This window comes from Fusarium coffeatum, assembly GCF_003316985.1.
Source record: "Fusarium coffeatum strain FIESC_28 chromosome Unknown BRIP53273_contig_186, whole genome shotgun sequence".
NCBI lineage: Eukaryota > Fungi > Ascomycota > Sordariomycetes > Hypocreales > Nectriaceae > Fusarium > Fusarium coffeatum.
The window spans coordinates 47,481-73,377 of NW_022157979.1; the positions used below are offsets into that span (position 1 = coordinate 47,481).

The 25,897-nt window shown below is 48.6% G+C and overlaps 8 protein-coding genes across 8 annotated transcripts; 3 read left to right on the forward strand and 5 right to left on the reverse strand.

Annotated features, from left to right (window-relative positions):
* Positions 1 to 9,501: 9,501 nt before the first annotated feature.
* FIESC28_08135 (uncharacterized protein) lies at positions 9,502 to 11,097 on the reverse strand (the record flags this gene model as incomplete). Its single annotated transcript, XM_031162274.1, has 1 exon — positions 9,502 to 11,097. One exon carries the CDS (start codon positions 11,095 to 11,097, stop codon positions 9,502 to 9,504), a length of 1,596 nt encoding a protein of 531 aa, XP_031013665.1.
* Positions 11,098 to 11,957: 860 nt separating this feature from the next.
* FIESC28_08136 (uncharacterized protein) lies at positions 11,958 to 14,447 on the reverse strand (the record flags this gene model as incomplete). Its single annotated transcript, XM_031162275.1, has 4 exons — positions 11,958 to 13,342; positions 13,400 to 13,831; positions 13,880 to 14,107; positions 14,159 to 14,447. The coding sequence occupies 4 exons, from the start codon at positions 14,445 to 14,447 to the stop codon at positions 11,958 to 11,960; spliced, it is 2,334 nt and encodes a 777-aa protein (XP_031013666.1).
* A 2,771-nt stretch (positions 14,448 to 17,218) lies between these two features.
* FIESC28_08137 (uncharacterized protein) lies at positions 17,219 to 18,567 on the reverse strand (the record flags this gene model as incomplete). The annotated part of the gene is made up of 3 exons (XM_031162276.1): positions 17,219 to 18,085; positions 18,133 to 18,434; positions 18,486 to 18,567. 3 exons carry the CDS (start codon positions 18,565 to 18,567, stop codon positions 17,219 to 17,221), a joined length of 1,251 nt encoding a protein of 416 aa, XP_031013667.1.
* A 387-nt stretch (positions 18,568 to 18,954) lies between these two features.
* FIESC28_08138 (uncharacterized protein) lies at positions 18,955 to 20,129 on the reverse strand (the record flags this gene model as incomplete). The annotated part of the gene is made up of 4 exons (XM_031162277.1): positions 18,955 to 19,428; positions 19,476 to 19,659; positions 19,710 to 19,809; positions 19,859 to 20,129. The coding sequence occupies 4 exons, from the start codon at positions 20,127 to 20,129 to the stop codon at positions 18,955 to 18,957; spliced, it is 1,029 nt and encodes a 342-aa protein (XP_031013668.1).
* A 1,273-nt stretch (positions 20,130 to 21,402) lies between these two features.
* FIESC28_08139 (uncharacterized protein) lies at positions 21,403 to 22,146 on the forward strand (the record flags this gene model as incomplete). The annotated part of the gene is made up of 1 exon (XM_031162278.1): positions 21,403 to 22,146. The coding sequence occupies one exon, from the start codon at positions 21,403 to 21,405 to the stop codon at positions 22,144 to 22,146; it is 744 nt and encodes a 247-aa protein (XP_031013669.1).
* Positions 22,147 to 23,015: 869 nt separating this feature from the next.
* On the forward strand, positions 23,016 to 23,318 carry FIESC28_08140 (uncharacterized protein; the record flags this gene model as incomplete). Its single annotated transcript, XM_031162279.1, has 1 exon — positions 23,016 to 23,318. One exon carries the CDS (start codon positions 23,016 to 23,018, stop codon positions 23,316 to 23,318), a length of 303 nt encoding a protein of 100 aa, XP_031013670.1.
* A 348-nt stretch (positions 23,319 to 23,666) lies between these two features.
* FIESC28_08141 (uncharacterized protein) lies at positions 23,667 to 24,028 on the forward strand (the record flags this gene model as incomplete). Its single annotated transcript, XM_031162280.1, has 3 exons — positions 23,667 to 23,866; positions 23,913 to 23,956; positions 24,006 to 24,028. The coding sequence occupies 3 exons, from the start codon at positions 23,667 to 23,669 to the stop codon at positions 24,026 to 24,028; spliced, it is 267 nt and encodes an 88-aa protein (XP_031013671.1).
* Positions 24,029 to 24,174: 146 nt separating this feature from the next.
* Positions 24,175 to 25,705, reverse strand: FIESC28_08142 (uncharacterized protein; the record flags this gene model as incomplete). The annotated part of the gene is made up of 2 exons (XM_031162281.1): positions 24,175 to 25,600; positions 25,650 to 25,705. 2 exons carry the CDS (start codon positions 25,703 to 25,705, stop codon positions 24,175 to 24,177), a joined length of 1,482 nt encoding a protein of 493 aa, XP_031013672.1.
* Between the last annotated feature and the right edge of the window lie 192 nt (positions 25,706 to 25,897).

Sequence of the window (25,897 nt, forward strand, 5' to 3'; positions counted from 1 at the left end):
GAAGTCTGTGCCGTAGAGACTGACGTCTGCTTGTACGATGGTGCAGACTTTGCCAAATGGTGCGCAGATCTTGGCGACGGCGTTGGTGTATTGTTCTGTTCGGGCAACGATGTAGATGTATCTGTGTTGTGTCAGAGGGGAATATGAGAGAGTGTGACGGGAGCTTACTTAATAGGTACGTCGAGGTTGAGGTCTGCGACTTGCTTTACGAGATCTTCCCTGTGGTTGATGACGTGAGTCGCGCCCATCTTCTTGCACGACTCAATTGTCTCATCGCGAGATGCTGTAGCTACCACGACCGGCAGTTTCAGGACCTTTCTGGCAAGTTGAATGGCAGCACTACCAACACCACCACCTCCGTTGATCTACAAGAAACCACCATGAGTCAATGTCCCCAAACCAACCTTGAATGTGTACTTACAATTAGAATACCGGCCTTCTCCTCCTCCTTGATCTCGAACCTCCGCCAAAACGACTGATACGCCGTCATAAAAGTCAGCCCGTAGCCGGCTGCATCAACAAAGTCAAAGTTCTTTGGTTTAAGAGCACAGCTGAACTCGCTCAGCAGCTGATACTCTGCATAGCTTCCCTGTTCAGTTGATGCGCCAACCCAAGAAACTTCATCGCCTGGTTTGAAGAATTGACAGCCTGGACCTGTCTTCTCGACAATACCTGCACCGTCGAAACCGATGATGTGGAAGTCTTTTGGAACGTGCTCATAATAGTCTGTCGTTCTTTTGTTAGATCGGATGAAAATATGGGGGATAGGGAGTGTACCGGGCGCGTCATCGTAGACTCCTGATCGGACCTTGTGGTCGATGGGGTTGACAGAACAGGCTTTGACTCTGCAAACCATTAGCATTTTAGCCTTGAATGGCACTTATTGATCAACCACTGACTTAACTAAAACTTGTCGTCCAGTAGGATCATTCGGCTTCGGTACATCTCGAGACTCGAGGTTGTCAACGGGCCCATATGTTGAAACTCCGACGGCTTTCATAGTCGACATTGTGCACAAATAATTCAGAAAGAATCCAAATAACTCAAAACCTGGAAAGAAAACAATTTCTTTATTTATTGAAGAGCACGCATAGCCTATGACGAATTTCGCCGCATTATTGATGGGGAAGAACAATGGGTACGATTGTCTAATATTGTCGTCATCCTCCAACAATGACGCTTCTCAAGACCACCAAAACCACAATGCAACTAAAGTTTTCTCCGTCTGATCCGAGCAGCTACCTTACCCTTAGGCGGAATCGTCCCAAACGGAAAGTAATCCATATTCGGTCCAATCTTGGTCGCAGCCTCACGATCAACAAGCTCAATCTCATAAGCCCTCAAAACAACCGCAACACTAGCCATGAGCTCCTCTTTAGCAAAGAACCGACCAGGACACATCTTCATGCCACCGCCATAAGGGAAGAAGTATCCCTGTGTACCTTCCGTCGTAACATGTGCTTTGCGATCGTCGCGTTCGACTTTCTGGGATTGGGTGGTGGTTTTGACAGGACCGCTGGTAGGATCATCGTCGTATTGGAGAAATCGTTCAGCCCAGAACGAATCAGTGGGGTGCTCGTTGTTATGTCCGGTGTTCCAGAAGTCAGGATCGCGGCTGCCGAACCAGGATGTTGAGAGCATGCCTACGCCTTGCTTCATCCGCCATTTGCCGAATTTGAGGTTGGGAACAGTTGATGAGCGGCCGACGGGTGCGGTTACGCGAAGGCGTAGGGTTTCAAGGTAGATAGCGTTGAGAAGGGGTCCAGAGCACAGTTTGTCTTTGTCGAAGGAGAGTGATTTGTCGTTGAAACATGGTTCCATTTCATTGATGAGTCTGTCGGTGAGATTCTTGTCGAGCAGTGTGTCGAGGAGCATCCACATGGCGGCCGGAATGGCATTAGCATTGAAGCTGAAAACTGTTAAATATGCGATACTTATACTTTGGAGGGAAATACCTACCCCCATATCAAGCCCAAGTCAAGAGCAGCAGCACCTCTCGGCGTAACCCCAATATTCATGAACATTTCCTGCCTCTTACTCATAAGCCTAGCACCAAACTCCGGTGTCCAGTCCTTATTGAGAAGTTCCTCATCAGTGAAATCAAGATTCTGCCTTCCCCATTCATGAACGCGGAAGATGCTCTCTTGAATGCGATCTCTGACGCGGTAGCTCTTTGGAATCATCCATCGCGGCAAGCGTCTAAATAGATTCGGAAGATGATAGTCAAATTCCCAAAACTCTTCCAGGAAAGTAGGTGAAATCTCGAGGAACTTGTCACCGCAAAGCGCGACGACCGCAGCGCGAAGAAGACGGCTCTTAAGCCACCCATAAAGATCATCTACCTCAACCCACTCATCCTCCACAAACATACCATCCTCATCAATATGTTTCGAATAAATGTCCACAAACTTAGCAACCATAGCATTAAGTGCACTTCCGGTCATGAGATTATGCATATCACGATGCGACACGAAATGAAACCTCATCAATTGCTCAACATGTTCATAACCAGGCGCAGGCTTGACATCGATGCCCGAGTCATCATTGGCGTAGATAGCGACGTCATGTTCTGGAAGACCGAATGCATCGCGAACGGTCATTATGCCGAAGGTTTTGGTGGTTAAGTAGCGAGAGGATTTGAAGAGGTCGATGATGGCTTGGCCGTGGGGGATAAAGTACATTTGCTCGGCGCCTACGAAGAGACGGAGAGGGACTTTGCCGAATTTGGACCTATAGCGTGTCAATTGGCATGATCTTCGAGTGAATGTAGATCTCTTACAAGACAGAGGATAAGAAGCGCTCAGTATCGTAGGCAAATCCGACCGTGTTGCCCACGAATGGGATCCAATACGGAACCCTCGGGGGCTCCCTCACGGCGGACCCATCGCGATAACCCTTGTTGCCCAGGACAGTGAAGATGTACGTTACGAGAAATGGCAGAGTAAAGAGTACAAGAATCTTTGTGTACGAGGCTGTATCGGCTGATGAGCCTGGATTGGCTGACTCTACTGTCGTGGCGTTCATTGTGCAACGGCTGACGGATGAATGTCGAATGGGGATGAGGCCAATGTCTTGGACGTTGAGATTGACGTAAGCAAACTATGTCATGATTGGATAGTTTTGGGGCTTTCAGGAACAGGTCTGAGAAAGGCTAAGTGTGGGGTCCTTCGACCAGGTTGCTGGTAGTGGCTGGCATGTCAAAATAACACACTCAATTACTGGGCTAAGCTTGACTACTTCTTTCTGTCTTCTATGTCGACTCTTTTGATACCGTGACATCTGGTGCTCACAGCCCTTAACTAAGCGTGACTGAGGTTCTGTTTTCATAATAAAAAAGCTGGTAAGCAGATACGAGATCACTCTATTTTTCGCTTTGCTAATATCTCCACCAGCGACATGACCATTAACAGCAACACACATCCTTCCAGCCCCATGTAACTCAGACCTATGAATTATAGTTGCCTCCGTTCATATAGCTGCCACAAGGCCCATTGCTCCACAACCACCCGGGACCCGCACTAGTTCTTGTAAGATAAGAAGACCACCTGATCTGGCCATTGGGACAGACGTTGTCTCGACTGGTATAGTGAATACAGTTGCCGCTGTTGTTAACAGCGGTAAGAGACGAGAAACACTTGGGATTCTTCATGCATGCCACACAGCACTCGTAAGCGCTGGACATACCAGTGATGGACGATTCATCAGATGATATGCCGTTGATGGGGTTTCTGTAGAAGATGCCTTTACCGCCGTTGGCTATCGATACCATGTTCTCTTCGCTGCACGCAAGGTAGAGCTCAACAGGCAATTGCGTCTCGACGGTAACTATGAATGCGTTAGTAGCCCTATTGGGCTTTGAATCGATGTACGTACCGGACTCGGTCAAGGTGCTGGTCGAAGTGACATCGTTATACTCAGTCACCGTAGGCGAAGATATCTCGGTGACAGTAGTCGTCACATCATCGGGATACTCAGTCTCAGTAACAGTCTCAGTCGTACTGACAATCTTCGTCTTTGTTTGTCTGATGGTTTTTCTGGGCCCTTGGATCGTCGTGGTGGTGTACTTGGTTGAAATGACCGGAACCTTTTTGGTGCAGCGGATGCGTTGAACGTACTGTTCGGGTGCTCCGGCTCTGCCAGCGGGAAGGAGCGGAATCGGGTTGGGAATATCGGCCCTCTTGACATAGTCGGGAGAATCACGGATTTTTGTGAAACCGGGACTAGCTGGGATTGTTTGTGTGCTGTACTTTGTAGTTGTGCTGCTGATTACCTGTGTTGAAAATGCGGTGTGCAAGCGGTCCTCGACCTCGGTCTGTGTTTCTATGCCATGTTAGAAGTTGACTACGACGTGTATCGAAGCAAGAATTTGTACCAGTTACATGGCTGGTGGCTGTCTTGACATTGGGATCGGCTGTCGATATCACGGTCGTCTGGACGGTCGTAGTCTCTGTTGTGGTATAAGGCCTTGCGACAACGACGACATTGGCCTTGCGAATAAATTTTTTTACAATTGTAATTCGATCGGAAACTGTCGTGGTCGCCCTCGGGATCTTGTTAGACTTGATACTCTTGGTACCGAGTTCGCTGGAACAAATAATACTTGATACAGCCTGAGCGGCATGGGCGCTGAGGGCGAGGAGGGCGAGAGTGGATTTGATGGCGACCAGTTTTAGTAGAGACGGAGCTACAGTGATAATCAAACAGCAGGAGAACGAGGCATCGGTAGATCTATTTGAGATACGAGAGCAAGTTGGATGTCAGCCCCTGTTTGCACCAAAGCAATGAACCATTCAATAGTTTCAAAACCCAGACTGGCCGACTTTTTATTACATGGATTGCCGACATGGTCTGCAGAGATGTAGTACGATATTTTTAAATAAACTATTGAAACCTGCATGAATAAATGACCTGATGAACACAACCAATAAGTCAATGGGAAAGCCCGGATTTAAGCGACAGATATTATTGAGTTCGAGACCCTGGAGTCATAGCTGAAAAGAAGCAAATGAAGCTGTTTTGGGTTAGGTGCTTACCTACCACGCTAAAACGACAGCGGTGAGAGCCTAGTCTGGTCAGCCGCTTATTTGACAAGGTACAATCAAATTCGACTTGAGCTGGACTGTATACATCGTCTTCATACCATGCCGTCAAAGCAGAGCCTTTCACCTGTCACAGCACAAAAGCCACCACTCAATAGCATATCTCTATGTAAAGCAATCTAGAATGAATTCCATATTTCTTGCCAAGCATCTTCAACAGAAACATACTCACCAAGAATCACCTTAACTCCACGCTCTCTAGCCATCTCTTTCAATTCTTCAGCCCACTTGATCTCAGGATCATCACGCACCACCGCGGCACAATCGATATACTTCAACTGGCTCAGCCGTCCCTTTTCGCCCGTCTCCGCAACTAACGATGTAACAAGACCCAGAGCTTTACCAATCTCAGTAACAAAAGCACTTTTTCCAAGTTTGCACTCCTTGAGAATTGGACGCAGGGAATCGTAGAACTTGAGATACTCAATAGACTTTGGGAGGCGATCGGGTGTTATCCATTCTCTTTCGTGGTAATTCTCAGCACCGAAGTAATTGATTGACACAGGTATGCTCAGTTTTCTCAATTTGATAAACTTTTGGAAACATTCAACAAGTTCCTCAGGCCCTTCGTTCCAGCTGGCCCGCGACGTTATCCAGATTGAGTCGTGGTGGTGGTACATGGGTAGGTCTAACTCTTCGAGGGAAGACGCATGGTCCATGAGGTACTTTCCAAGCCAGACGCTGCGGGGTGGGGGTGGACTAAGACTCTCATCGGTATCTACAAACTTTGCTCGGAAGACTTTGAGGTTCTTGCAGGCGCCCACGATGTTTCTGAGTCCGGGCATTGTGATGTGTGCTGTTTCAAGAACAATTGACTCAATTGGCGAGGTTCGCTTCGGGTATGGCATAGAGTAATTATCTTCTTCGGAGGAGGCGATGCCGTCTGTGTCGTCGTAATCCCCACCGAGACAAGTAACACTGAGACTCTTGAGGCTTGGAAGGTGTAAGAAAGGAGTCAGTTGTCTCATATTGATGTCATGCTCCGGACTCCAATTTCCTATACCCCAGTATCGATAGTGAAGGTATTGCAGTTTCGCCAATGGTAAAGCCTGAGTTGGCGTCGGGTTCTGAGCGACGAAGCGCAGAGCGAGTTGTTGAGCGAGACGCAGGATAAGTAGTCGATCATAATAGTGCCAATCACCATCGCGCGGGATTTGCGGGATGGTAAGTGTCAAACTCTCAAGACTTGTCGTCCATACCAGCACAAGGACAGCTATACCGTCGTCCCAAACTCGACGAATCTGCTGACACAGGTCTGTCGTGGCAGCTAACTCTGGAAGTGCCTCCTCTGCCGCCTGGGCTAGTAGTTCAAGGTTGGTTGAACGTAACCCGACACGAGCAGCATCATGGTCATGTGGGGTTTGAATCCAAGTGAAGTTCAAGCTTCGGGCTCGCGAGCGGAGCTCGGGATATCGCAGGAGTTCTAGAGCGAATCTATCGAGAGTGACGATTGAATCACTTGTGGGATAGTGTCCATAGTCGCCGTCGTCGGACCAATGTCGGACCCTGAGGGGAGCTGCGATTTCGTTGAAGCGTTTGCTGACGAGGCGGAGCGTGAAGATGTCGGGGTGATTGACGTCGGATACATAAGTAAATATGTGCTCCAGAATCTCATTTGGTATACCCGCGAGGTTAGACATGATAACCTCAAGCGTTAGCTGCGTCTGTTGAGGACTATGCTATTGAATAGTGTCATGAATGAACGCTGCTGCCTGACGAGGGGTCGTCAGCCACAACAGCACAATGGGCGATTAGTCAGCACTTTGCAGCACATTCTATTTTGGGGCATAAGGGTATGAGAATCGAGTACATAAATTACTATTACTCCTACCTGATTGCTCAGAGCATAAGAGACGAAATAAATTGATCATCTTATGCTAGCTTAGGTTATCCAGGCTAGCTTATTAACGTAGTCTAAGCCTTAGGGCAAGTCGTCTAAAACGCTCACTCAAACCATTCGTCTTGGACGTCATCGCCCCAGTCAGTGACCTCTCTCATATCCTCTGAGCAATCACTAACCCCAACCCACTTCACTCCCCGCTCTTCAGCCTTTGCGAAAAGAGGTTCCTTATCATATTCCCAAAGAACGTCGGTGCAGCAAATGCTTTTCAGCTGATTCAGCCGCCCCTTTTCGCCCGCCTCCCCCAGTATGTCCAGCATATCAGCCGCCAGAAACTCACTGAGGTTTACTGGGGTTCTGTTTCTATCCTCGTCTGAATCGGTATTGTAGAGCATGAGATGCTCAATGGACTCGGGGAGGTGACTGGGTATTAGTCGTGTCATGGTGAAGCGGTTGTTCGAAACGGTTCGGAAATACGCAGGCATGCCCAGCTTTCTCACGTTGGTGAGCTCTTTGTAGCAAATTTCCAATTCGTCCGTCTCGATGCGACGCTCGTTTGGGCGAAGATGGCGTTCAAATTCGATCACGTCCTTCGGCTCCTCGCCGATCTTGTTTTTTCCCTGAGTCATCGGGAGGTCCAACTATTCGAGGGATGATGCGTGCTCGATCAGGACTCGAGGTAGATAGCCGTCGTTGAATGGGCCTCGAGTTATCTGAAAGTATCCTCCATCGACCCTCACCTTCAGCGATTTGAGTGTCTTGAATGCCTGCAGAAACCTGCCGAGTCCTAAGGTTGAGAAGCACGGTCCGATAAGCTTTAGCGACTCAATCGATGAACTTCGGTCCGGGAATGGCATCAGTTGAACCTCCGAGGTCGGGGTGTTGTTACTCCCCGGACAATATTCACACTCAGTGCGAACGGCCGAGCACTTAAGGCTCTTGAGTCGAGGTAGGTGGAGGAAGGGCACGAGGAATTTGACATTGTCACCCAGTTCAAGTTCTTGTTCGAGGCGTCCTCGACTGTAACCAATACGAAATTCGAGATGGCGCAGCTTCTCCATGGGTAAATGCTGGTTTTCCCATCCGTCGATGAACTGTTGAGCGACGTGTTTGGCGAAATGCGAGACTAGAATATCGTCGTCCATGTGGAAATGGAAGGACCCGAAGGTGAGAGACAGACTTTCCAGGTTCGTAGCCCATGATATCACGAGGATAGCCAGGGCTTCGTCGCGAAAATGAATGATCTGTTCGCAGAGATTGGTCGAACTGGCAAGTTGCGGGAGTTCCCCTTCTGCTGATTCGGCTAGCAGAGCACTGTCCTCTCGAGATGTCTGGCACATAACTCGTCCACGAGTTCCATCCTGTTCAAGTGCCTTCTCGAATCCAGTGAAATCCCAAGACATAAGACGAACGAATCTCAAGCTTCGGACTTGTGAGCGAAGCTCAGGATAGCGGAGCAGCTCTACCGCAAATCGATCGATCCCGACCATATGAACATCCCGTGGGCGCCTGGGGGTGTGGTTGGAGAATCGGTCGTCGGACCAATTTCGGACTCTCAGAGGGGCTGCGATCTCGTTGAAAAGCTTGCAGACGAGACGAACGGCGGCGATATCGGATTGGAAGTTATCGGCCACATGGGCAAGGATATGACCCAGAAGCTCGATTGGGATGGCTATAAGGCTAGCCATGACGATGCGGCATGCGGATGTGGGTTTTCGCGGCAAAGCGACTGACACGAACGTCGAGACGATGGCGGGGGAGCTCAGTCGGAATATCCTAACTTGTTGCCGCTTGCTATGGGTGCGTCGATTGTGATGACTGCGTTGGCAGAAGGTCAGCTGGGTGTGAAAGCACAAGAGACGAAATAGTTTGATCACCTTAGACTAAGGGTTAGGCTGGACCTAGCCTACTTTATTTCGGTAGCCTAAGGCTTAGAGAACTGTTCGGACGATGGTTAAGGCTGCGTTGATTCCCCTCGATTTGGTGCGTTGTTGAAGATGGTGAAGGAGGGAAGATGAGCGGATGAGCAGAATCGGTTGAGGGGGAAGAATTATGCACTAGAAACATTGGAACCTTTGGCATTACGAATGAACGCGCCTGCCTACTTCAACCAACTCATCGCGCGGCGGGCAAGTGCAGCATATTTCTTTTCATTGTGGCGGGGCCTGAAATTTGCCGCAGGTGCCAACCAGTGACAATCATCAGCCACGATTGCACAAAAACAACAATCACTTTTCATTTGCAGTGGGAGGATTACAAGGATGCTCTGAGGCGAGACGCTCGAATCGAAGGTTATTAGCTACAAAAGTAGAGATATGTCCTAAACGCAAAGTAGTTAGTTGTAATGTTTCTTACAGAGATAGCTGGGTTCGTTGCGGTTTGAGGTGTTGGTGGAGGTCGTGAAGGAGGGAATAGCAGTGCATGAGAACAATCGGCCGGGCAAGTGCAGCATGGTTTTGGGGGGTTGAAACTTGCGGCAGGTGTCAACAACGATCTTTGTCATACACAGTGAGAGTTCAAGTCTGTGTAGTCCGCAAGACTCATTCCTCGGAAAGATTCAAACTAGTTAAGTCTGACTATTCTTTGTCGAAGGGGAGGATATGGCTTCGGCACCTGTGGAACAGAATAGTCCCTAGGATTCCTCTGGAATAGAAGCTGTACCCCTTTACTCGCAGCCAACACTTCCAAGTCCTCAGCTTGCTCGAATAAGGGGCATCCTCGTGATCTCTCATAGCGAAACGGTAGAGTAAGGCTTTGCAGTTTACTGAATTTACTTCCTGGTCCACACTGCTCCAGGAGTTTATTAAACCGATACAATTCCCCATGCATAAGGGTTGCATGCACGTGGTCATATCTCTCTAGGACTAAATGCTCAAGAGTAGGAGGGAGACGGTTGGTCTCTAACACGACACTGTAATCCCACAGGTCGCGTGTGACCCTTCGATACAGAAACTCGAGGTGGATTTTCAGTCGTTTTAGTCGCTGCATGTCCTTCAAGCAATCAAACAACGTTAACGGGGCGGTTGTTCGGTGGTAGTGATGGAAGTCACGCCAGTAAGGGTCCTGCTCGAGGCGAAGAGTCACTTCCTCCAGAGACGAAGAGTGATAGGCAATCGCCTTACTCAGGTCTTCCAGGCGCGCCGCCACTCGATTGTTTTCTTCCAGGCTTCTTCGATTGTTGAATTTCGTGAAATAGTCGTTGTATATGGCCAGCTTTTTGAGTCGTTTACAAGCTCGAACGAGAACGAGGAAACCACATGAACTGAACCAGGCGCGGTCCACGATCAGGGTCTCGATGGGAGATGTTCCGACTGGAAATTTCGACATGTAGAGAGCTGGATCCGCAGTTACATATCCACCAGTAAAGCTTCTGAACCAGACAGGTCTATCATCGTGTACATCTCGTAGATCGCTGTCAGTCCCCAAGCCTGATGTCGCAAGGAATTTGAGCTTGGGGAGGTAAAAGAATGGCGCCGCAAAAGCAATCCTCTGCAGTTGACTCGATGTCCTTAAAACAACATGCTCAAGCCGGGCTAATGGATGCAACGACGGACCTGTTCCGTCTCTCATTTCCTTGACTGCTATATTGATCAGTTGCAGTGTCATGTGCTCAATCTTGCCTGGCGAAAAGGTATACAGTTTACAGTCCAACTTGACGATCCTCGTGCACCAAGCTAGGAGAAGCGCGACAGATGCGTCAGCACTGCCGTTACGCAAATGCAAACACCATTGCGGATACTTAGCAAGTTCTGGACATGTCTCTTTTGCACGTTCCACGATTCTTTCAAAGTTTTCGCTGTGTGTAGGACTTTCGGGATAATTTCTCCACCCATGACGTCGCCAATATTTCCCCTCGTCGGAATCGCTAACCAAGGTTCTGATATTCTTCGCTTGCTCAGGATGTCGGGATAAGTGCATCAGTATATGCATCGGTGTGGCAGGGAATTCTGGGTTCATACAGTGGATTGGCAAATGTCGAGCCACGTGAGGAGAGGCTATTCGGCGGAGTCTTTTGTTGACGTAGACAACAGCAGAGTAAAGCGCTCTTCGGTCTTGATCAGCTACGTCCAACACGATTTGTTCGAGTATCTCCTCGGGGAGATCCATAAGAGAAAGCTTTTTATCTTTTGGAGGTGTTAGTAATTGAGGTAGAAACATGATGAAAACCAATGGGGGGATGAGGTGTGACTGGTATTGAAGTTGAGGATCGGGAACGAATATATATTGGTGATACTGTGGGATGGTTATATGTCGTGTTGATGTTGGTCGAAGCAAGACACAATGACTGTAGCGAAGAGCAAGACCATTATATATAGTGGCCTGAACTTTATTCCAGGGTGAGTCACAAAAAGAAAAGAAAAATAACAAGGTAGAAAAGGGTTCTGCCTAAGCGGTGAAGTTGTGATGCTTCGAAAGTGTAAATCTCTCAGAGAAACCTTGACGATAATCATCCCAGGCAGCAGTGAGACTAAGCATGACTTATGGATTCAAACAGCGCAACGCTGCTTGCTCAAGATAGCTATCCTTCCAAAGGTGGTGACTGTAGCACCGTCGTGATAGGGGCCTTGAAGAAATGGCGGATTGGATGGCTGCATTGTTGTGGTTGTTAAGAATTGTGATTGTTGATGGTGGAAGGAAGAGAAAAGGAAACCAGGACAAGAAAGATCAACCTGCCTAAGCCTTATGTTAAGATAAAAGAAAAAGGTTCTGTGTAGGCAGAAGAGCCATAATGCCTTGTGCAAAGTGTGAATATCTTCGAGCTTTATCTGATAGCTATTTGCCTAGAGGTGAACGTAAAGTGGTGCAAATCAACGACACTAAGAAGGAATAGAGCTGAGTCCGTCCTAATATAGTGATTGACCGTGACAAGAATTCAAGTGGTGCAGTAAATTCTAAGTATGGCACACAGAGCATTTAGTGAGATCTTGATTGATTTATGTCTACCAGTAATATAAACAGAAGAAAGCCGCAATATGTAACATGAAAAGAAAATATACATCTAAACCAAACCTCCCCGCTTACTTGCTAACCTTTACATCGAAACGATCAAGGTTCATCACCTTAGTCCAAGCAGCAACAAAGTCCTTGACAAACTTCTCCTTGGCATCAGAACTTCCGTAAACCTCAGAGATAGCACGCAGCTCAGCATGCGATCCGAAAACTAGATCAGCGCGTGTGGCTGTCCACTTGGCAGACTTGGTAGCGCGGTCAGAACCAGTCCAGAGCTCGCCGCGGGAATCCTTCTTGTCCCACTTGAACGCGGGGGAGAGGAGGTTGACGAAGAAATCGTTGGTCAGTTGGCCGGCCTTCTCGGTCAGGACACCCTTGGATGAGCCGTCGAAGTTGGCGTTCATGGCGCGCAGACCGCCGACGAGAACGGTCATTTCGGGAGGGGTGAGGGTCAGTTGGGCGGCCTTGTCGACGAGGATTTCTTCGGTGCGTGCGCGGGCGGTGCCATGTCCGTAGTTGCGGAAGCCATCGGCGAGAGGCTCGAGGTAGCTGAATTGCTTAATGTCGGTTTGTTCCTGAGTAGCGTCGACACGACCGGGAGTGAAAGGAACCTCGACGTCCTTGAATCCAGCATCCTTGGCAGCCTTCTCAACACCAGCGACACCACCGAGGACAATCAGATCAGCGAGAGAAACTTGCTTGTCGGACTTGCCGTTGAAATCCTTCTGGATGGCCTTGAGAGCGGAGAGAACTGACTTGAGTTGCTTGGGGTTGTTGCTGGCCCAGTTAACCTGAGGCTCAAGAGCAATACGACCACCGTTGGCACCACCGCGCTTGTCAGAGCCACGGAAAGTAGAAGCGGAAGCCCAAGCGGTAGAAACAAGCTTGGAAACATCGAGACCGTCAGCCTTGAGGATAGCAGCCTTGAGAGAAGAAACATCCTCATCAGAGATGACATCGCCCTTGCGCTCAGGAAGAGGATCCTGCCAGATGAACTTCTCCTTAGGAACCTCAGGTCCAAGGTATCGAGAAACAGGACCAAGATCACGATGAAGCAACTTGAACCAAGCCTTGCGGAACGCATCGCCCATCTCCTCAGGGTTCTTGAGCCAGCGCTTGCAGATCTTGAGATAAGCCTCATCGTGAATGAGAGCGAGATCGGAGGTGAGCATGGTAGGACGGCGGAACTTGGTCTTGTCGAAAGGATCGGGGTAGTCCTTTGTTCCGTTGAGGGCCTCCCATTGGTGTGCGCCGGCGGGGGACTCGACGAGGGTCCATTTGTTGCCGAGGAGGGATTCGAGGAAGTTGTTGGACCACTTCGTGGGGGTCTTGGACCAGATTACTTCGAGGCCGGAGGTTTGTTGGTTGGGGCCGTTGCCTTCGCCGACTTTGTTGTGCCAGCCGAGACCCATCTCTCCGAGGTCAGCAGCCGCGGGCTCAGGGCCGATGTTCTCTGCGAATAGTCAGTAGCTGTTCTCTCACTGAAATGTGTCTGTGTGTGGTGACTTACTGCCAGGGACGGCACCGTGGGTCTTTCCAAAGGTGTGACCACCAATGATAAGAGCAGCAGTCTCCTCATCATCCATGCCCATACGATCAAACGCCACACGGATATCAAGAGCAGAAGCCTTGGGATCAGAGCTTCCATCAGGACCCTCAGGGTTGACGTAGATCAGACCGTGGTGAGTAGCACCAAGAGGCTTCTCAAGCTTATCGGCGCGGTCGTAAATGTCAGTGCTGCCATTGTAGCGCACATCGTTACCCTTGGGAACGAAAGTAGTCTCAGCTCCCCAGTAGATGGACTCATCGGCCTGCCAGGTGTCGGGACGACCGCCGCCGAAACCGAGAGGTTCAAAGTCCATACCCTCGAGGGCGACGTTGCCGGCGAGGAGGTAGAGATCGGCCCAAGAGATCTTGTTGCCGTACTTTTGCTTGATGGGCCCTGTAATCCATTAGAATATAGATCGTCAGTGATAATGATGACACGTACATAGCAGACGTCGGGCCTTGTCGAGGTTCTGGTTGTCGGGCCAGCTGTTGAGAGGCGCAAAGCGCTGCTGACCCATTCCACCACCACCACGACCGTCCATGGCACGGTAAGTACCAGCGCTGTGCCAAGCCATACGGACGAAGAGACCACCATAGTGACCAAAGTCAGCAGGCCACCAATCCTGCGAGTCAGTGAGAAGCTCATGAAGATCCTTCTTCAACGCCTCATCTACACATTATTAGCACACTCTCCTCCACAGAAATAGTGGGGGGTACTGACAATCCAAAGACTTGAACGCCTCAGCGTAGTCAAACTCCTGACCGAGGGGGTTATACTGTGGCGAAAACTGTCGTAGAACATCGAGACGAAGCGCACAAGGCCAAAAGTCCTTGCTTCGAGAGCCGCCGCCGGCTTGGTTGCTCGCGACGGCGCATCGGCCGAAGTCCTCAGCGATTTCGCGCTGGGGGATGAGAGGTTGCTCTGCGGTGTCACGCTTGGCGGCGAAGGGGCAGTCGGCTGCTACGAGAGGCACGAGGCCTGTGGCCAGCAGTAGTGATTGTACGTGCATGGCGAGTGTGTGAATGCGTAGTTGGTTGAGGTGAGGTGAATGGAAGTGGAGGTGGATTTGTGTTTGGTTTTGTACTCGGTGGATGAAACTTTATTGTGTTGATCAACAGGGGCTAGTTGGTAGTACATGGAGACTTGCAACAAGTCAGATGCTGGGATTAACAATTACGAGGCTTGACAGGTGAAATGCAGTGCAGTGCCACTGCAAGCTCCCATGTGCGCAGCTATTTGTGATGGGGCAAAGCAGGCGAAAAAGCAAAGATCCATTGCTGATACAGTGAACAGGGTCAAGGGAGTGTAGCTTATGTGGATTTGCCAAGTATGCAGCCTCTCTCTCCTAAGCACCAACCATGAATACTAACGTCATGCTGTTCCCCTGCTTGTATCTCTTAGATGGTGATAGGCGGTGTCGCATACCTTGTCTAGTTGTCTCTTCCGAACAAGCGGGTGTGGAGACGGAGGAATTCAAGTGCTGATACATTGGAGTTGGATGGGACCCTGATAAGCGGTACTAAGCCCAAGCCTCAGTCTTGTCTGTCTTGTTGCCCCAACTGCCGACAGGGATGTACATCGAATCAATCACGAGTCGAGTATTACCATTCGTTTACGTGAGATGTCTAGAGTAGAAGGTGGCATCTTCTAATAGAATTCGGGCATGAAACCGTTGTAATAGAACTTTATTCCGGCAGTTCATTAATTAGAGTTCTCTAGAGGCGCGTTCATTGTCTTTTTAGAGACGGGACTGGACTCTTTAGGGCATTTGGAGTGAGGCTTAATAATCTGATTACAGTGGGTTATCCCACTAATGTTCCGAAACTTGTACCGCACACTCGCTTCCATAAGAGGGTCCCACCGCTTGTACCCGTAGGTGATCCAATCGGATTTTAGTGAAACGAATTAATCTGCCATACGCCATCAAGTTGCAGTTGTAATGCCGGAGGAAATGACCCTAACAAAGACCAACAAATGCCGTGTCACCTTTCCGAGTTGGTCTCTCTTTGTCAGACAAACCGTCATTGTCTCAGCTTACAATGGACTTGTGAACTGCTGTGTTACCCCGTATTAGACTCATCACGTAGCCTGTACTACTACTGTACAATCCGTGCGTTTTTAGGCCCGCCATTCTCATGTCTGACCGCAGTGAGAATTCTGCACTGCCTTTAATCTTGGCTTGAAGGTGGACGAACGAATGATATCGACTTAATTAATTGCTGACATTGACAGCAAACCGTACTCGTGACAAGGATAAGCTTGAAGATTAGTGCCCGCCTCGTAGCTGAGCTTATTGTAAGACTGTATTTTACTGCGGTCAGATGGATGCGGGCATGCATGGCCCATTACGCGACCTTGTCCGATCCACGCAAGTCGTCCCATCCCAAGCGATGAATGGGATGGGATGGGGGATTCTCTCAACAAACAAAACAAACATGTGATAAAAATTAAACTTATCATCAACAAAGCAAAGTGCATCCTTCTCTAATAATAGCTATTGTTTCTGCATGTAAAGTCTTGGCTCTGTGATGCCACTGTCTCTTGGCTGTGATAACAACCTCAATCACATAAAATGGTCCGATTTTACTCCCGTTGGCTAGCCAAGCATCAAAGCGGGATCACTCTCACTGGTAAAAAACCATCCCATCACACTCGCCTATCCTGCAGCGGCAACTTTATCGAGAATGTCACCGCATGAGACAGAACACCAGCCGCCCGCTGTGGCAATCACCCTCCCCGTTCCCCTCTCTCGACCCCTGTCCGTGAGGATCTTATCACTGAACGGTATTGATGCACTAAAACAGAAGCTGCTCGCTGCAACCTTCTGGCGCAGCACAGCTGTCAGAACCCATCCCAGCCACACACATATAATCACAATCCTGTGATTCGTGCGCGTTCATTTAATAGCTATAATTAGAGTTTGTTCTTGGTTGTGTAATGTACCTGCATTCATTAGCAAGCCACGATATAGGCAAGTGCTACTGTAAACTGCGAGCATGCGGCATAGCAACAAACTTTGACAATGAGGAGGCCTTTCTCGAAATAAGGCTTGCCCTGCCTGATCCAGAATGTTCGTGATTTGGAATCAATCAATGCTTCGACGATCGGTGCGGGGAATATCATGCGTGGGCAAAATTTATTGCAGGGATCATCTTTCTCGCTTGGAGTCGTCGCCACTTTCCTTACCTTGGAAGCTAACTTCCCTTCTTGGTCTTGGCGCTAGCACTGTTTTGCAGGAACTTTGTTTTGTTCTAGGTAAATGAAGATGGGATATGTGGGATAAGGTAGTGTTTTAGGGTACGATATAGTTTTCGTTAAGGTCTAACGGATATGAACGAGACAAACGTGGCAGGAGACTGCCAAGAACTTGTCGGATCGACATGAACGTCTTGATCAGATGATTTTGAAGTGGACAGGGGTGTTGGGGATACCCTACAGTGAAAATCATAAATGGTAATAGCATAACGGCTGTGATACCGGATGTCATCTCAAATCGTCAAATCCGGGTCTAAATCCGTGCCAAGTGAGACTCCCGAGTATCGCGGTTCATAGAATCTTGGTTATGATCTTGGTGACAGCTTGGTATGCAGGTTTTAATCTTAACACATGATTGTCGTGAAGATAGAATGGTCAGTCAATCACCGGCAGAGCTGATATCCGGGAGAGATAGTATCGGTCGCAATACTGCTTAGGGTAGGCCAAGGTGTATTGAACATTACATTTTAATAGTAGGCATTAAGCTCTAGGGTACATCACATTCATCTCATGAGCCGTCCCTCACTAAGATATCCTATGCTTGCAACCGATGCGATCGAAAAAGCCGTTATCCGTTGAGATCCCGAGTCCACCTGCCGCAAACGATGAAGTCCTTCCCTTGGCAGGTTGCAGCGGTAATTTCAGATCCCTAGCATCAACAGTCTGGAAGAGCTCTTCTTCCACTTTCACTTCCACTTCCTCTTCATCATCGCTGCGCGTATCCTCCGCGTTTCCACCACGTAGGATTCGCACGACTAGTTTGAGAATCATGACAAGCCAGAAAATCATCAATCCTTCCAGAAACAAAAGCCCACCGACAAACATCCAGTTGATTGTGAGGTCGTAGCAGATCCTTCCCGAGTCATAGATCAACGGCTCGAGTATGTAGAAATATCCATGTCGAGGCACCGGTTCAGGACCAGTGATGGTGTCGCCAGACCCGATATAGCAGTTCTTCCCATGGACAGGCAAGCTATGCGCATAACCTGACCAACAAACCATGACAAAAGCAACATGTCGACACCAAACCCAACTCATGACAAAGAAACCAAACATGATATCGCAAGCCGTCTGAAGACCCAGGTACTTGAGACACTTGGCCGCCGAAAATACCAAATCGTTAAAATCCATCAGTATAAGCGTCACATGACTGACACGCGTAAGTCCATAGCGATAAGAGCTGTAGCACAAAGCGATAGTAACAAGATGATGAGAAACCATCTGCCAAAAATCCTTGCGGCGCTTCTCGATGTTGATAGTAACCATCTGCTGCAGCCAAAACGCTGTTTGAGCAAGCATGTACCATTTCATCGTCGCTGAGACTTCGCGGTTCGGCCATTTCGTCCACATGGATTCCAAATCAAGCCAGTATACGGATGTAACATAAATATACTAGACGCCGTTAATAAAGTTCAACCATCGCTAGGGCCGGAACGTACCATGCCGATGGACCAACCGGTCGCGTAGTAGATGAACAACCAAGCCTGTTCATTGAATCTGGCTTTTTTGCTCTTGCTCAGACCCCATGATGTTGCGATTGGATTGGTAATGCAGCGCATGGTAACATCGCGAAGAGCGGTAAGTAGAACAACGAGGAAGAGCACCAGGTAATTGTCATCAAAGCCAACGCCGTATTCGCCTGTTTCGGGGTTGTAATAAGACAGCGAAGTGAATTTCTCCGTACGCGTCATTCCGGTGCATTTGGCGAGGGCTAATGGGGCCAGCAAAGCAAGGCATATCCCTAATTCAAAGTCAGTATTGTGGGAACGTTGAGTCTCATGATGCTTCATACCAATTTGGTTATCGATAAGCCATTGCTTCAGAGTCGCCTCTTCGCGGCCGCGATTTTCTTTTGAATCCAATTTTACACCCATGATGAATGCGCATCAATGTTGAAAGAGTGCAAAGTACGAGAATAAAATGGATTTAAGGGTCTTTTTAAAAAGAATATTCTGTCTGATGTTGATAGGCCGACCATCAGCTCAGGCATGGGATGATGTCGGTCTTCCGCGGGCGCGCGCGGGGTTGAGCTCATTTGCGTGATGCGAAAAAGAAAAAAAGACCGAAAATTGAACGTTTTCGTGTTCGTGAGTTTGGGTTTATGTTAGTGGGTCGATATTAGTGGTTGGATGATGTGAGTTTATTTGATGGTAAATTTGTTGATAGGTGAGATATCCGTGGCTGTCCAACATCGGATCATGCTGAACAAAACCTCTAAATCATGATATCATTGTATTCTTATTGTATTCTAATTGCATCAACTAGAATACAATGACGTTCTTCCCACTCTGTTTACCAGTCAAATACTCCTGCCTCATCTTCTCCGCATCCTCAGGCTTCCACTCCTTAACCTTGACGCGAATATCGTGCTTCACCACCAACGCCAACAGCTCCACCAACTGATCACGATCAGCCAGCAAAGAGCCCACAAGCTTTATATCTCTGAAAATAATGTTTTGATAGGATAGTGTGATGCCTTTCTCGGGCTGACCTAGAAGAACCATCGTGCCGTGCTTGCGCGTGAGTTGGGCCGCCAAATCGAATGCTGCGGGGACGTCGGTTGCTATTACCGTGGCGTCGAGACCTGGGTAATCACTTTGCACGACGTCTGTGATTTTCTTCATGGAGGTTGAGGGGGAGTCGGTGGCGAGTATCGTCATGTCGGGTTTTAGGGCGTATGATGAGACGAGATCTAGGGTATCTTGCTTTGCATCGATGGCTGCGACTTTGTAGCCCTGTTATGATATCAGTAATAATTCTTCCATGTGGGAATCAAACATACCATTGCTTTGGCCAATTGAGTTCCGATATGACCCAATCCACCAATCCCGACAATGCCGATTGAGCCTCCGGGTGGGACTTGGGCTCTCTTGATTCCTCCGTAGATGGTAATGCCGGCGCACATCATGCAGGCTGCCTGTGGGAAGTCGAGTTCATTTGGCAGCTTGGCTGTGAAGCGAGCGTCGCTGGGCATCGTCAGCTGTCTGCACTGTCAGAATAAGATGAATGTACTTACGCGACCATGTAATCTGCCCATGCTCCATCCGCGGTGATGCCCTTCATCTTCGGAGCATCGCAGTAGATTGGCTTTCCAGCCTTACAGTCCGGGCACTTTCCTATGATCCGTATCAGCACCAAAATCATCCCTAAAAGTCCGGGACTCACCACAGCAGCTGTCAAAGTTCAGACATCCAACCCGGTCACCGACCTCAAAGCCCTCAGCTTCTGACCCAACTTCAACGACAATACCAGCTGGCTCATGAGATCCGATGAACGGCAATTCGGTGTTGAATTCTCCGTTGAGAGCCATGCAGTCCGTATGACAGAACCCGCCCGCTTTGATCTGCACGAGAAGCTGATGAGGTTCGGGTTTGGGCTTATCTACTTCTGAGACCGCGTAGGGAGCGTTGAACTCTTTGATCTGGATGGCTCTCATTATGACGTTTGTTGAGCTGTGCGATCAAAATTGTTGTTTTGTCGGTAAGCTTCTGCGGATATTTGCCAGTCTGTTATTGTCAAAATCAAGACAGTAGGTTCTTTTAAGGATTTTAATAGCGCGAAGGTGAGTGAGTCTTGCTTAGAAATATGAGATGTAGTTGATGAAGTTCTACGTCATAGAGAGGCTGCCAATGAGGGGCGCTCCACTAGCCTAGTTGGGAAACTCCTAACGTTGACGTTCTGAAAGCTGGCAACGGCGACATCTTATATCCGAAGAGAGTGGACGAGTGACTAGGTACATACAGATGAAGCGTGACTGATACAGAGATACGAGTATAAACATCGGCTGGCGGTGGAGACAGCCAATTACAGATTACAGATACGTGTACAGAGCACTATCTGATCCCAAAGTGCGGCATGACAGAGCTTCCTGATGATTGAATTTGAGCTCTTGAAGGTCAGTTTGCAAGTCGTATAGTTCACATTTGTTGATGGTTGTTATCTAGAGCCTATAAGTACTTCGTCGAGTCTTCGTCTAGGTGGCTCTTGTACCAGAGTGAGATAGTTTGGTCATATGTGGATTACCTGGAAAAGGTGGGTGACCATAAATCACTTACGGGAATTTGCAAAGCAACGAAAGATTGTTGTCCATTTGGGGCTGGGCTAAGCGTTTATATACGCGTCACTGTTAGTCTTGTCTTGCCCAGGATATAACAATTCTTCTTCCAGAGCAAGGCTGAGCTTACAAATGCCGTCGAGGAGTCTGTATCTAGACGTGTAAGGCCTGGTATTAGCCAGCTTCAAAAGAAACAAGCGCTTGCAGAGATGCCCGAGCAGAGGCTTGAAGATGCCTGGAATAAAGGTGGAGAATTCAGGGGCATGCTTTCTTTTAAGGTCGTAGGCTATTTACATCGAGTCCAATATGTCCGTAACACAATATCCCTCAATATGATATATAGCAATTTTCCATTCCAAAGTACATTCTCCTTTACACAATATCCAAAAACCACTTCCACCAACATCCAGCAAACTGCGCCTTTCACCCCTCTTATTGTTGGTTCTGCCAACAATCCTGACACGGATAATCGATAATCCAGTTCCTCTGCACTCTTGATTGGCTGAAACTGACAGTGAGAAATCACGCCCCTCGATCCGTATAAGACGCAGCCTTGCTTTTCACCCCGACGCACAAATCTCTCCTTCCTGAATATTTCTCCCCTTAAAAACTGCTTCCCCCTATCTCCAGTACCCCTTTTTACCTTGTGATCATCATGTCTTTCTCCAACAACACCGTCTACGTCGTCACCGGCGGCAACAGAGGCATTGGCCTTGGCTTCGTCAAAGCCCTCCTTGCCCGTCCCAATACCACCGTCGTTGCGACTGTTCGTAATGACAAGTCCCAGTCGTCCCTCGAGTCTGACCTTGCAGACGCTGTTAAGGGTGATGGTAGCACTGTCTCCATCGTACAGTTGGACTTTTCCACTGCCCTCTCTCCCGATACCATCCGCGCTGCCTTTGACGTTGACCACATCGACGTCTTGATCAACAATGCTGCTGTCAGCTTCCCAAGTCTCCCAGCTCTCGAAATACTTGTCGCCGACCTCCGATCAGCCTTCGAGGTTAACACTATCGGTCCCCTGACTGTCGTCCAGGGCCTATGGCCACTACTTCAAAAGGCCACTGCACCAAAGGTGGTCAACGTATCATCCTCTGTTGGGTGTATCACCTACCACGAGGTTGTCTCTGGCGCTTATGGACCTAGCAAGGCGGCGTTGAACTGGCTCACCAAAGCCTTACATGAACAGAATAAAGGATTGGTCGCTTTTGCGCTTCATCCTGGGTTTGTAAAGACCGATATGGGTGATACGGCGGCGGGAGAGTGGGGGTTTCCTTTGGAGATGCTTGAGAGTGTTGAGAGTTCTGTTGACGGGATGTTGGAGGTGATTGACGGGGCTACGAGGGAGGCGACGGGTGGCAAGTTCGTCAGGAGCAAGAACCGGGAGCTTCCTTGGTAATTACTCATTGGCGGACCTGTGTAAGTGAAAGACACGTGTACATACATGTACAGAGATATGATGGTGTATTTGTCAGTTGGAAGTCTGTTGTTGTATTCAGGTAGCCAGTCAAACCATATGAGCAATTATGAGAACGTATTGAAGAAGTTACAAGCCGCAAGTCTTTGAGCATCTCCACATGACTGGACCATGGTATATTGAAGCTCTATCATGACTCAAGTGCCCCCTCCCAATTCTTCGTCCATTTGTACGCGCTGCGTCACATGAGCTGGCCCTATGTGGCATCAAAGAGCACGTAGTGACCTACCAGCCGTCTCCTATTGAGTTCCAATTTGCGCGCTGCGTGATTCTTCTAATGGCTCCGCCCGTTACCCTCAACCAATCCCAACGTCAATGACAGCGGAGACACCCTATAAGAAAAGTGATAAGTCAGTGGAACCAATAAAAAGAAGTTCCGGCTGGTGGTAGGGCTCAATATTTAAATTGTAAAACGGCGTGGCGTTAGTATCAAGCGTAGGGGATGAACTGGCCAGTCGATGCTTCTGTACCCCGCTTGAGATATGTACGATATTGGGTATCAGCTTTCACATGACCTTAGACACAGTTTGATCCTGGTGGACAGCAGGAATGCCGTGGAATGTTAAAGTGAGTGTGTCTGCGACTTATGGCGAACAGAACTCATCTTCGGGGAACATATCACGAACACCTACACCAAACACACGTTCCTTCAAGACTATCAACCACAAACCCAGACACCACCATCAAATATATCAGCAAGATCACCGTCAAATCCACCATATCTCCAGGTCTACAACCACTCAAACCACTTCATCTTCAAAAGCCCATCTCACCCACCACCAACAATCACAATGGTTCTTCACGACACAAAATCCTACCTCTTCCTCCTCGGTTTCTTGATCCTCATCTGCCTTCCAATGGCCGCTCTCTGCGGGAAGCGCGACAAAGTCATCGCGGACAAAGAGCTAGAAGTCGAACGAAATGGTCAACACTTGCCATTGGAAGAGTGGTACAAACCACGGTATAGTCCCTATACCGGGAGCGCAAGGCCTTTCCGTCACATTGAAGCCTATGCGCGCACTGGAGAGACGAATATCTGTGACGCGCCCGAAGACCGGCGCGAACTCCGGGATCGGATGTCTATGGAGGGCTAGAGTACCTAACACGTGAACGGTCATGGGAGGTCGACAGCTTTGGGATTATGCAGGGCTCGACATCGGAGGGGGAGGTATGGGGTCATGTGGAATGAGAGGGGTGTGTTGTCAAGTGCGTGTTGGAGGATCTATCATTTCTCGAACCTTGAATAGTGGCTATGGCTGGAAAGGGGGAGGACTGATGGAAGTCGGAAGAATGTACTTTAGCCTTTAGCCACAAGTGGCATCTTCGCCTTAACTACCATCCCATGTTAAAGTCCATCTACATGCTATCTCATTCTTAAATCTTTCCATTTTCCAACTCTCACATCCACACATCACCACAGTATCTTCACCCAACCCATCAAAATGCATTGGAAACAACAGGCCATCTACGCGGGCATTATCGTGTTAGGCCTTATCTTCACCGGCATCGTCGTTGCATCCGGCCATCGCAAAACACCCGACCAAGACAAAGATCTCGAAATCGATGAACACTTCAGAACCCAACACTTGCGTCTCCCCAAGATTCCTAAAGAGCAACGCAGGAGAAGAGAAGGCGAAGGATGGTAAGTACGATGATCATTCTTGAAGAACATTGCTAATAAGATACAGGTGGATTGAAGCTGACAATTATGCTGGTCGAGATGCATTTACGAGTGAGGATGCTGAGTGTCGGAGTCAATACTGTACTAAGCACAGGCATAGGGAGGATGTGTGAGTTCGGTTAGCGAAAGCTTATTAAACAAGAGGGATGCAAGGCTCAGATGCAAAGTAACTATGAGAATCTTCCATAAATTACAATTCTATGTGCAAAGTCAACTTCTAGAAAACCAATGAGAAATCTTGCAATCAACGCAGAGGTCAGATCACCTTCTCACATAAACTCAACAACCCCATCACGACCCAATCCATTAAGCCACATTCCCACATCCTCCGACACACCCTCTGCCAACTCATCCTCCACAACCCCAACCTGCCAACTACACGACACATTAAGACCGCCACCCTTGACAGAGATAACACTGAACGTCAAAGCTGGACCAGTCACAGACGCACTTTGCGTAAACGTGGCATCTTCAACCATCCACTCCTTTGACGATTGGCCGTCCATAACACCAAGATTGCTGACTTCCCATGAATGCTCACGTTTTGTAGAATGGTCCATTAGATATGCGTTCCAGTCCGTGATGAACTTTGCGAGGCCGATGGAGTCGTTTTTTGTGCCGAGTTTTAGTTTTGTGGTGAGACCTTCTCTTATGGACTTTGCTATCGACCATAGTGTTTCTTCGAGGGGTTTGTTCATTTCGCGGTCTTCTTTGGCGTCGTTGATTTGTTTTCGAAGGGTTGTGACGATGTCGGACTTGAAGACGTAGGGCCAGTATACTACGCCGTTTATAGCTGTTTTGTTCAAGTCAAATTTGGATGTACCCGGTTTTTGAAACTGTCTCAGACAAATTGGTGTGCCAGTTGAGAATGCAGGTGCCCTTTCTTTAGAGAGTCGCGTTGCCATTGATACTGAGATGAGGGCGTGGAGCAATCCAGTCAAGGTGGTGTCATGTTGACGACAAGCATCCAGCACAGGCTTGAGCGCGTCCTTCCCGACGGTGGTCGATTTGAGACGCGATTCGTATGGTTCCAGCTTTATCGGTGCCCATTTTGCTGTATGAGCCGGGGCCTTTTTGTCCGTCATTAACTCTTTTCCCAATATGGAGACGGCGTAGTTGAGTGAGATTGGGAACTTGATCATCTGGTGTAGTGGAGGCGTGAAATCAGTAACTGGAACCTTGAAAGATCCGTGCTCCAAGGTGACAGAGTCAGAATCCGAGTTGAGGCAAGCGAGGAGACTGTCATGAAAAATCCTGCCACTTTTTCCATCGGCAACCGTATGATCCCAAGCAAATATAACATCAACAAAGTCATTCGTGGCGGGCACTACCGCAGTAACCCTCCATTGAGGCTGTGTCTCGAGCTTGGTATATCGTTCGTTGACCTCCCATAGAAAGGCATCATTCAGAGCCGTCGCATAGTCCTCGCCTTCGGAAACATTCTTCCATCTCACATGGTTATTCAGGTCGATTGTATCCAGTCGAACCCAGTATTGCTTCTTTTTACCCTCGTTGCTGCGACCAGCTGTGAAAAGAGGGTGTTGAGTGATGGAACCAGCAATTGCTTGTTCAATCTTTTCTTCAAGGGCCAGATCGGCTCCTGAGGTTTGGAATGAGTTGGGGATGCGGTAGCGACACGACACAGCACATCCAACATAAATGTTCAGCGAATGACCCGCCGACTGGAAAGTCTCACTATCACAGTCAGTTCTTCTCTCCCCAAACAACCACAGTTAATACAAACATTGGACTAAGTCTCCTCAGGACACGATCGTCCTTGGCTTTACGAAAACGGTTCATGGTGGATAGATGATGTTGACCAAGAGATGCAGCCAGACTGCTAATAACATTACATTTATTCTACGAGAAAGGAGTCGAGTCATACGATTGACCCCTGTTTACATGTCAGATTTGGCCGGAGTAACTGCCCCATCCAGGAAGGATTCGGCGATGGTGGGATAGGACTAATATGGTCTTGTCAGTTTTAGGGCC